This window comes from Buteo buteo, chromosome 1 (assembly GCF_964188355.1).
Source record: "Buteo buteo chromosome 1, bButBut1.hap1.1, whole genome shotgun sequence".
Lineage (NCBI taxonomy): Eukaryota > Metazoa > Chordata > Aves > Accipitriformes > Accipitridae > Buteo > Buteo buteo.
Genome location: NC_134171.1, coordinates 48,130,007 through 48,142,151, shown reverse-complemented (window position 1 = coordinate 48,142,151; position 12,145 = coordinate 48,130,007). Strand labels below are relative to the sequence as shown.

The 12,145-nt window shown below is 36.9% G+C and overlaps 1 protein-coding gene across 3 annotated transcripts in view; it reads left to right on the top strand.

Moving 5' to 3' along the window:
• GUCY1B1 (guanylate cyclase 1 soluble subunit beta 1) overlaps nucleotides 1-12,145 on the top strand; it is a 60,289-nt gene that overhangs the window by 37,591 nt on the left and 10,553 nt on the right. For 2 of the 3 annotated variants that reach the window (XM_075029400.1, XM_075029397.1), the window contains exons 11-13: nucleotides 579-719; nucleotides 1,835-1,989; nucleotides 2,303-2,429. In XM_075029400.1, the coding sequence (XP_074885501.1) occupies nucleotides 579-719; nucleotides 1,835-1,989; nucleotides 2,303-2,429 (423 nt within the window). Of the gene's footprint in view, nucleotides 1-578; nucleotides 720-1,834; nucleotides 1,990-2,302; nucleotides 7,131-12,145 lie in introns of those variants that run through there. The other variant, XM_075029407.1, reaches the window with a different exon arrangement.

Here is a 12,145-nt window from a genome sequence, read left to right as displayed (position 1 = left end):
TTTAGCAGTTGTGAACACTTACACAAGCAGTTTGTGGTTCTGCTGACCCTGTGCTTTAAGTTTTTCAGTCATATACCTGGTTCTCATGGTTGTAAATTATAACTTATTATTCAGTTATTCAATGTGAATTTCATTCCAAAGTATAGTTGCAGATGCATCTGGTAGCAGGTAGATAGGGAGAGAGAGATCCCATATATATGTACATGTGTATGCTTGTGTGTTTATACATATAAGATTCATTCCTAGCTTTTACTAGAAATCAATTTTATGTCCTGTACCAAGTGAATCAAGGGTGTGAGTCAAAACAAATATAGTGCTCAGTTTCTACAGAAATTCAGAAGACCCCAAAAGGGAGGCTAAAATTCATTCAATCACAATGTCATTTGAATTTGTTGCATTGTGGGCATACAATAAATTCTCTTCAGTAACAAGCAGAGATGATGGGATTTAGGGTGATTTGAATGAAAGTGAAGGGAAACTATTTGAAAGGACAAGCAGTCTTGAAGGAAGCACGACGTCCATTCTAGTACTCTAAAGCCCATGGTAATAAAGTAATTGAAAAATATGTATCTTGATAGGTGGAAACAGTTGGGGACAAGTATATGACAGTGAGTGGTCTACCAGAGCCTTGCATTCATCATGCACGATCTATCTGCCACCTGGCATTGGACATGATGGAAATAGCAGGCCAAGTTCAAGTAGATGGTGAGCCTGTACAGGTTAGTAAATGAGTGGGCTTGAATGAAGAGCCCATTCTTTGATATGATGATAATGCTTTGAAATACGATAATGCTCAAGTCCCAGTCGGTGCAAACTTTGTTATTGCTAGTTTTTGAGACTGATAGCTACAAATAATATGAAAAGTCACATGTAGATGTGACACATGCAGTTCCCAGACCTTAAAATCTAATATTGTGCTTAACCTTTTAAAAAAATACATTAGGTATGCATCATTTATGTCTGTTTTCTGATCAATTCAATCTAATCAACAAATTCCCATTCCACATCAAGTACAATTTGTTAAGTCTTCTTCATCTCTATGAACAGAACAATAATATTCCTTCACTAATAGTTTTGATCATGCTTCAGATCCTCAGCATGAGAAAATATTGCATTAAAAAGAAAAGTACAGTTCCACAGGCAGTTATGGCAATGATTACTGGCAACCATGTATATTAGTGGAAATTCACTCATTGTGGGATTTTATGAAGATGTTGTGGTATTAATTCAGAACGGGGGAGGCTGCATTGACCTGTCCTCATCAGAAGGCTTTGAAAGAAAGCAAAATAAGTAATGAGTGTGATGCATATTTCTATTTACATGAATGTTATTGGTCTAACACCTAGCTTAGATCTGTGTACTTCACTTTATCACTGGGCAAAGAAGTGAGAAGGTTTGATTTGGGGCTTTAGAATAACTGTACTGTGCTATAAGAATGAGCTTCTCCAAACCCCTGTCCTATCTCTTGAGCTTTTAAATGCAAAATACCATGTTTCCTCTAAAAAACATCTTTTTTCTTGACCTATACCATTCATTTCTGTATCTTCTGAGTACTCATTAAACGCAGACCTGCAGAGTATGCCTCTCTTTCCCCTTTTTTTAATTTCACAGTACATAATAGCAGCATGGCTGGGTGCATGCTGGAAAAATACGTATTTTGTTCATTCATGTGGGAGGACACAAAACACAAAATGCAAGGCTTTGAAGAAGCAGGAGTGGCACATTGGAGAAATAAACTCTAGTAGATAGAAATGGCATAATATCTGTATTTAGTCAGAAGCATCAGATTCGTTATGTTGATTTTGAATATTCAAACTTTATTTTTTCTCTAAAGATAACAATAGGAATCCATACTGGTGAGGTAGTCACAGGTGTCATAGGCCAAAGGATGCCACGTTACTGTCTCTTTGGAAATACTGTCAATCTAACAAGCAGAACAGAAACTACTGGAGAAAAGGGAAAGATCAATGTCTCTGAATATACTTACAGGTGGGTGATGCAATATTTTTATTGGTGTTGACATCTTAAAATAAATCACTTTGTCAGTATAACATCAGTGTATTTGGAGTTGAAAGTGACAGGACTCCTGCAACACTTTATTTAAGTACATGAGTTCTCATGAGACTGTATGGCAGACTGCATTATGATATACCATTATCGGTATGCAAATATAATAATGATCTAGAGATAAATTTGTCTCTTTTATTAATTTGCTCACATCTGTAGCATGTTTAATATTTTTTATAGTGTGTGGTGTGCATGCATAGTGCATACATTTACATGTTTTCTCTTTCAATTTCAGGTGTCTTATGACACCAGAAAATTCAGATCCTCAGTTCCACCTGGAGTACAGGGGTCCAGTTTCTATGAAGGGTAAAAAAGAACCGATGCAGGTTTGGTTTTTGTCCAGAAAGAGTACAGAGACAGAGGTATGACTAAACAGAGTGTAATTTTTTTTTTAAAAAAAGGCATAAACATGACAAATTTAATCTAAACCACTGAGATCCATTTGCATCTGCAAAACTAAATGTTCCCTAGAAAAAATGAAGAGTTTTATACAAGACTATTTCATTAATGCATTTACTATCTTGACAGCACATTAAGTGCTTCATTATTTGTCTTTGTAGTTTGTGCAGTCCCTGAAAGAATACTTTTGTATTTTAAAAAGTCCTTGAGGGAATGCCAAGTGTTTAAATATTTATATCTCCCTCTTCTTACGGATTTCTCCACTGTACTAGATTTTGCAATATAATGTCCGTTTCTGTTTAGCTGCCATGTCTGGTTATCAGCACTTCAAAATTCACCATTTGCTTTATTACAGTGAGTGAATAAATGTGCCTTCAAATATACAGGCAACAGCCCAGCAACTACTTGCAGGCAGGTTCACACCTGATGTGTGTGATGGTCTGTTAACCCCACATGGATCTGCTTGTTCAGAGACTGTTGCATGACAGAGGTCTTGCTTTAGAAATATACAGGGTGAAAACTGTCTCTTCTAAATGACATATGAGCCTAAATCCTCTTCTCAAAATGATGTAGGGAAAAGCTCTTCAAGCACTGAGTGGTCTTTAAGCTTATGCCTCAGTTTCCAAAGTCTGGGCATGTATTAACCAAAGTCTCATTAAAAGCCAATAAGATCTAGACTCACAAGTATGATACAAACTTAGACACTTAATCAGGTTACAGTATGCCAGCTGATTTGCCATAGCTGAGCAGGTGCATACTTTCCACCCATTGCCAACAGGGAGAAAAAAAAGGGTAAAAGTAATTTACATAGCTTGAATTTTATCTTGAAGCAATACAAAAAGAGTTTTATGCTAATGTATTTAATCTTAAAAATACACCTGACTAAGATAATGAAAGTCATCAGTTACCTTGACTGAAATAATTCTTGTAAGTCACAGGCAATTAATTATGTGTCTGAATACTCATGTGCTTCTGAAAATGAAATTTAGGCTGTTAAACTGTTTGGGCTCTTCAGGAGATCTAATCCAGATTTATTACCACTGGTACCAAAGTATATGAATACTGACTTTTTAATGGTAACTCCCAGTATTAACCCCCAGTATTAAACTTCAGGGGAGAGCCTGTACTTTAACTCTCCTGAAGTCTGTATTTTAGTATATGTTACTTACAATAATAATCTGGGTGCCACTTTTGATAATACTTTTCTATTTTTATTCTGTATCAAGATTAACTATAATTTCACGTGGCTACCATTCTTTCAAATCTATAGCTGTATTTAAAATATATTTTAATTAAACACCTTTCACTTTTTTCTGCATTATAAATTATGTCCTATCATTTGTAGCAGGACACATTGTGATTTTAAATGTAAAATTTCAGAGGGGTACTGAGTCAGGTGGGTATTTTCCTTGTTTCAGCCTCACCCATATTTAATACAAATATAGGGTTCAGATAGTTCAGAATTTTAAATATTGCAATTTCCATTTAGCAATCTTGTACAACAGTTGGTTTTGTTAATCCTCACAGCAATCCTGAGAGGTCCTTGCTGATACTATTATCTACTACTCTAGCTTTGTAGAGAGGGTCATGGGGGCAGGATTAAACCTGACAGAAAAATACTGTCAGCCTGATTTTCAGGAGCACTTAAGACTAACAGTTTAAGCATACTTAAAAAGTCTCTCTAATTTTTGTTAGTTTTTGTTAATTCTGAAATTCGGATACACGTGTAATTCTTATAGATAGAAGGACTTCTCCCGTCACAGGTACCTCTTCTAAATTGTAGTAAGTTTCGAAGGAGACTAGAAAGATACATTCATGTGGTGATTTGAACGGATAATCATTTTGTCAGAGGTGATTTTGAAAAGTGAAAGAATATAATCCTCTAATCTTTTAATTCTTTTTCACTCCCTGCACAATTTCCACTGTCCATACACAAGATGCACTGAGTTTCACTACTTTAAGATTTTCTAAATTGTTTGCAGTTTCTCTTTGTCTTGTGAAGGTACTCTTCATGTTATTTCTGGCACTTTATAGGCTGTACATAATAGTTGTAATCCAAAAGCAGAAATCAGATAACCAACTTTTTTATGTTTGATTACCTTAGAGTAATCGCTTTGCTTTAGGCAAGCGTGGTTTTCTTTTCAGCATCTTATTCTCTCTGACCTTTCAAACACATACATATGCTAATGTATTATCATGTGCAGTACCGTTAATTTCAAGGGGACTGTTCATAACAATAAGTATGGCATGTTAACATGTATTCAGAAACTATATAGTAAATTTCCTGAAAGGTCACTCTAGAATATAGCAAGAAGTGGCTTATAGAAGTAAAAATTAAAATATTTCTTAAATCATCCTGAAGAAATTTCTGCTGATTATTCTTTTACTGTGAAGTTTTCTACCTCCAATATCTTTAAATCTAGGATTGATTCACATTAGTGATATATTCTCCTTTTCATTATATCCCTTAGAGAGTGGTTAGCTCAGCATTTGCAAATCTATCAGCATAATATTTACCCTGAAGCCCAGTAATTAATATATTGTGAGGAAAGAGGACAAAATACTTAGAGCTGTCATAAAGATGTGAAACCAAGGCTTAAAATATGCTGTCTCTCTGCTAGGCCTGTAAAAAATGATAGGGTCGGAGCTGCTCGGTGTACCTCAAACTTGGTTCCTAAGCTGGCATCTGCAATATCAGTCACCATGAGCAGTAGTTACTTCTGAGAAAGACCTGATTTACAAGAATCAGTTTTGGTTTGGAGTGCTGCTCCTTTACTTTTGTCCGCTTAAGATACCTCTTCCATGATACCATTACAGCAAAAATTATAATTGCATGAGAAATATACATAGAACAAAAGCAACTGTGACCAATTACTCATTTTGCATCTGCTTGTTTGCATGTTATGGGATTAATTATTACCATCATTATTATTTTAACAGAGGTTCAGCTGCAGCTTCTCTCTTGAGAAACAGATTTGTTGTAAAAAATAAAGCTTGCAGAGAGCCTCAGATGTCTGACTGCAATTTCCATCATTCCCCACTTTCAAATAGCTTTCTCTTCTGTCCCGTCCCCACACTACTGATGGGAAGAAGTTAAAGTATCTCTGTCAGAGCTGGTAGTTCATCAGGGAATGTAGGAATTGTACGTTCCTACATACAACACATACAAAAGAAATATGTGCATTACATATGCTGTGTTTAATTATTTTTATTATGTACTGATATTGCTTGCAAGTTGTAAAATGTATTTTGTCACTGCATTGACCCACTGTGTTGTTGCTTCAAAGAAAATCCCTTACTTCTCAAATTCTACTTGCATGCACTCAAGGAAACAAAGCAAGATGCTTTCTGAGCTGAGGGAAGAGGAAGAGGACGCTGGATAGGGTGCAATACTGTCCCCAAAATAGGGTGCCAGGCAGTAAGGTTGAGTTATGGATGTTATTTCACATCATATCTCCCATTGCCATGTGCAGTACCATTCATTGTCTTTTGCCCTCCTCCTGTAGTCATACTCACCATTTTTCTCCAGGCTCGCTTGCTTTTTTTTTGTCCTTAATGTTTGGTATTGTTGTATCTCTGCTATGAGCATGTATTTCAAGCTTTCCTTTTTTTGATACGCATTTTTGCACGTCAGTCATGTGGCTCTTCCTACCACCAGATAATATTGAGTAAAATTTTGTAGTATGCATGCCATAACTAACCACTTCAATCTAATGCTTCACATCTTCATCTTCATCTCTGAAGTATAGTGGTTACGTTAATCAGTGACATTTCTGGAAAGACAGGTGTTTCAGTTGTTGGGCAGAGCAATGAACATAAAGAACTATTTTTAAAAATACCTACAGCAGCATTATGAAAATTATTGTATAAATGTGGCTTATCAGATATAGTTCTGCTATTACCATGCTTCCCATTCATTTCGTGAATAACACTTGATGCACTGTAAATTCCTGGTTAGAAAAAGGTTCCTCTTTCGATATCACCCTGCATTTTCCCTTTGTAGACACTATGTAAACATTTCTATATTGAAAGGGGGCAGTTGTTTGTCTGATACTGCCATTTGAAGCATGTGCCAATGTACTTCTACTGAAATGCTGTTCACTTGCAATGTATTTCTCATTGATTTATATTAACTAAATTAAGTTGTCTTGTTAATAATAGATTGCTGGACAATTTTAGACCATCTGTAGTGCTTTGATTCTTTTCTGATGGTGCCCCCAGCCCCCAGAATTGAAAGGCATGCTGCCAGGACATGGCTGTCATGGTTGCCTTTTGGTTTGGTCTATCTAATTTTCAGAAATGATCTTATTTTATTCCTTGGGAGGACCTGATAATATTCTAGGCATCATGGCATATTTAAGGGATGTAAGCTTATAAGGGGACATAGTGTCTTTTATCAGCTGATACAGTTACTAAAAGCAGAAAAGGTTTCAGATGCGTAGACCTTTAGTAACTTCAACATACAGTGCATTTTTATGTGAATAATACCTGTTCTTATATGACTGATAATTTCTGAATATTTGCATTACAAAATAGGATAGTGCAATTACTTTGTGTACAAAAATTGTCTATATCTAGTATACCTTATCAGCACAGAATATATATGTATAAATGCTTCACATTAATGTGCAAAAGAAATTGCAATAAATTATTTTTTCCACTGACTTACAGAAATTTTGGGATTTTCTTCTCGGTGAAAGCTGTATTTCATTGTTTGATACAAAACAAGTATGTTCTCCATTCCGTAATTTGAAGTCCAAGTTTAAATAATTTATCAAGTCATTGTTCCAATGTTTGCAAGTGTCCAAGAGTCTCCCACATTCAGGTTAATGGATCACATCCTCAGATTAAAGTAGTGTTCAAAATGTGTAGACTAATGCTCCAAAAATAGTAGACGAGGTCACAAAAATGCGTGCATTCCTTTGAAACTCTTGGACAATATTTGACAGTCAAAAATTATTAGCCGTCCACTTTGAGCAGGATGTACATTACCAACCAAAGCTTTAGGAATGGGAAATGAAGAGAGGAAGCCACATACATTCCTTTCCATCATCTCACTGTCGGACAGCAGCGCATCCCAGCACTCTGAGAGATTTCTCTCAATCTAATAGATGGACAACAGCAATTTGCATTTAAAGTTGAACAAGTTTACCAAAACTTTAATAGTGACTCCTAAAGACATAGGATTTGTGACGGCTGAGGTTGTGCATTGACATAATTCATGCAAATGGGTGTGAAGTAACTGAAGTTACTGTATTAAAAGTCATATAATGCTCTGAGTTTATATTTTACCTTCTTAATAATTTCAAAATATTAAAGCTACTGTTAAGCTACTCTGTAACATAACCAATTTCTTAAAGCACTAGAATAATAGCTCATATATTATGTTCATATAAGAGCTTTTTATCTCAAGGAAACCTGTATGATTTAGGCACTTAACCACTTTTATTACTAAAACTGGTCTTCACTGAAATGCGGCATTCAGGTACTAAAATTATACTTCAGTTAGATATTACTCTCAGATAACAGTTAAAAACTTCTGCAGTTGTATAGTTCTTTTATGTGTGCTCTATTGCATCTTTTATTTAACTATAGTAGTTTACTTTTTCAATAGAAGCTCTCTAGCTAAAACATGAGGCAGAGTAATTACCAAAGTCTGTTTCAAAGGTATTTACAAATGCACCTGTTTTATTTTCATATTTTCTGTAAAAAAGTTGAAACGAGGAAAAGGAAAGGGAAAGCAGCAATGAAATTGCAAATTATGGAATGCTTAGCTGTTTGTAATCTTCTGGATCACATGCTTTACTTTGAATTCAGATATGCAAAAGAATTTAGGTTTCTGTGGTATTATTAACTAAGGCTGTGGCCGTGCAGGCGACTCTGCTACTCTACTGCTATCTTAAATTTGGCACTGCAGTTGGCTTCTGTAATGCAAGGCTGAGTAGTCTGATTGTCGCTAGTGTTTCATGGACAATATACTCCCTTTTTTGAAAGAGTCTCACTTCAACACTATACATATATTGTCACATACTGTAATACGGTTATTCAGTGCATTTCCAGAGCCATCGTATATTTAAAAAAAAAAAAAAAAAAAAAAAAAAAAGTTGGGTCATCACATTGTAGCAGTGTGAGAAATTGAGGAGAATTTGGTACTTATGTTCTCCAGACAGTCATCAGGCATTCAGCGTAGTGGTACAAATGCAAGCTTATGGGTTATTGTAAATGAATTCTGTCAGTCACTGTGTTGGCTTATCATCTCCAAGTAAAGGGATGTTATTGAACTTACAGTCCTGTTTTATTTGAGTACCAGGGACACACAGAGGGTCAATGTTATTATTTTTCAATTAACAGGATCCTTTCTTTCCTGGGGGAGAGTCTGAAACTGTTGTCATTGCATGCCCCTACCTGGCAATGAGGGGGGAACAAATAATAAGCCAGTAAACAGAGCCATGCTAGTCTAACTGTAAAGAAAAAGTGGTTCCATTCCCCAAACTATAGCTGCACATACAAGGCACTATTTTTTTTCTCTACTGTTCTTCAGACCTTTGGCTGGCTTTGGGTGACAGTTGTGGAAAAACTGCAACAATACATGCTGTATCCACCAATTCACTCTTTGTTTGTTACTAGCAGGAAAAGGTTAATGTTCATTTTCATCATAATGGTCAATGGGTCTTTCTGCCAATGTGGCTGTTTTGGAGATAACGACGACCAGGGAATGTAAGAACAATTTTGTGATTATTATTCTGGGATGAAGATGTGTGTTCTCCGTTATAAAGGTTTTGTTTCAGACTATTCCACATATCCAGCAGTCAGATTGACATTGCCTTTGTTATTGGTTTTTTGCAGAGATGATTATGGAGATTTCATATATATAAAGCACCTAGTACAAATTTTATGCTACAGTACAATTGTACTTTCAAGGGAAGCAATTTTGTGTGATGAGGGTCTATGAAGTTGCAGCAATCAGTCAATGCTAGCACACATTTGTTTTTATCTGTTCATATGCTGGACACCTCTGGCATGAAGCCTGTGTGGTTTTTTATATTGCAGGTTCTCAGGGTCATGCTGGCCTTCCAAAATTGATTTTACACTTTGATAAGTGTGGTATCCTGTATAGTGCTCAAACATCTGACTTCTGATTAAAATGGCAGAACTTAACTGAGTGCAGACAAAAGACTGAAAGTGTTCATAGTTCCTAGCTTGTGTTAATCATAATCCCGAACTGGAGACCAATTAAGTCAATAGTCCTTGAGCCATTGTTTAAAAATAAAAACCAAACAAACAAAAAAACCCACAAAAACTACACAGCCATAGTTTTCAGATGAGAAATAAAACTCTGTCTGGGTTCAGTATTGCTGGCTTCAGCCCCTACATCAGTATGAGCACAGTGTTGTAATGAATTGTGTGAAAAATCAAACCACCTTCATCAATCTCACTGAAATACGCAATGTCCTAAGTGTGAAGAAATGTACATCTATTTCTCACAAGTCCTAATCACTGTGTGTAAGGTTCCTGGGAAGAAAAGAAAGCAGGTTATGCCCTGTTATTTTCAGATATTTTGTGCAAGTCAACTTAAAAAAATGGCAATTTTCATATGCAAAGTGTTCAGAAACAATCTGATTTTCAAAAAACCTTATTAGGAGGTTAAAGAGTAAGTATCCTTTTTCCACAAAGAGCATAGTGAATCACTCAGAGATTTAACAGCCTGTACAGGAAACCAAAACCTTGCCTTCTGTCACATTATAGGTGTGTTTGTGAGCAATTATGTAATTATCTAGAGGATAAGAAACTTGCCTACAAAGTGAGGATACATGCCTTTTCACAAAGCCTTCCTTTCCCACATCATCCTACCCCTCAGGTTTTATAAGTGCATCTCTCTCTCTCTCTCTCTCTCTCTCCTGTGTAGGCCACCTTTCTTCTTTCCTTGCTGCTTGGGCCTGTGTCCAGGGAAAAAGATGATACTCATGAGGCCTATACAACAAGTATAGTAATCTGCAGTAATCCTGATGAAGGCACTGTGCAGGGTCTGAGTTATTACTTTCTAGTCCCTGTCCCTGCAGTCCTTCTTTTCTGTTTAATGTAACAAGTATGAGCAATCTTAGGAGCACAATTACTGGCAGGGAGGGGTACAGCTAGGGACAGGAAAGGAACATCTGAGCTCCAACAAGAATGATCAAAAAGTGTCTCAGATTGCAAACAAACTTTTTTTTCTCATCTGCGGCTCATACTGTGTAAATTTAAGGTTTGGTGTACATACATATGTTGTTAAACTGGAGATGTCAGTATTTTCTTAAGCTATAATTAATTGTTTATCATGGACATGCCAAGAAAAAGTCAACATTTGTTTATTAAATACTTGTCCTAGGACAGGTTTTTTGCTTATTATTGGGCATGATTCATTTTCCTGATGCAGTATCTATAGGTAAATGTTGACTTGTATTTTCAGTTGGAAAACACAGCACTACAGCTGGAGACAATCTCCATTGTCTCCTGCGTTCCCAGGTATGTCACATTTTAACTATGATACTTCCTTATCTCTGGACCACATTTTTCCTGGCACCATGGCACTGAAGCAAGTAGGAAACATTACTCTCTGGCTGAGTGCTATAGCCTATCAAAAAAAAGAGCCAGAGTGAACCCAACACTTGAAAAAGCCACTGATTCATTACACTTTCTTAATTTCTGGCCTCAACAGGCTAAAAACTCTCCAGTAAATTGTTCAGAGAGAACCTGCAAAATGAAGAGCTGCTGCAACATGGGAGATCATATAGTAGCCAACCAATAAATCTGACTGGGTAGCTCTTCACTAGCACAGCTGCCAGTCCCCAGTTTTCGTGTTGTTCTTGTCTAATGGAAGAGCCTGTTTTGTGTCAAATGATGTCATGTTTTATAATTAAAAGCTGCAGGGTGCTAATATTTTCTCCCCCTGTTGCTACAATAATACCAGGCAATCTATGTCTTGCAGAAAACAAAAAGGATACCATATTAGACTGTTGTGTCACGTTTTGAAAGCTCTTCAAGGCTAACAGGATAAAGCCATAGCAGTTCTTTGCCTATGAACCTGCCTATAGCTCTCAGACTCAGACCTGACTTTGAGTGCCATCCTGAGGTGATGGCAGTGAAGTTGGCAGAGGTGCTCTGTTAGAGCATTGCAGAGCATGAGTTCGGACTCCTCGAGTTTGTGTCTTCCAGCGTGAGAGCAAAGGCTTCCTTCTTGTCGTGGTTTAACCCCAGCCAGCAACTAAGCACCACGCAGCCGCTCACTCACTCCCCCCCATCCAGTGGGATGGGGGAGAAAATTGGGAAAAAGAAGTAAAACCCATGGGTTGAGATAAGAACGGTTTAATAGAACAGAAAAGAAGAAACTAATAATGATAATGATAACACTAATGAAATGACAACAGTAGTAATAAAAGGATTGAAATGTACAAATGATGCGCAGGGCAATTGCTCACCACCCGCCGACCGACACCCAGCCAGTCCCCGAGCGGCGATTCCCTGCCCCTCCCTTCCCAGTTCCTAAACTAGATGGGACGTCCCATGGTATGGAATACACCGTTGGCCAGTTTGGGTCAGGTGCCCTGGCTGGGCATGAGAAGCTGAAAAATCCTTGACTATAGTCTAAACACTACTGAGCAACAACTGAAAACATCAGTGTTATCAACATTCTTCACATACT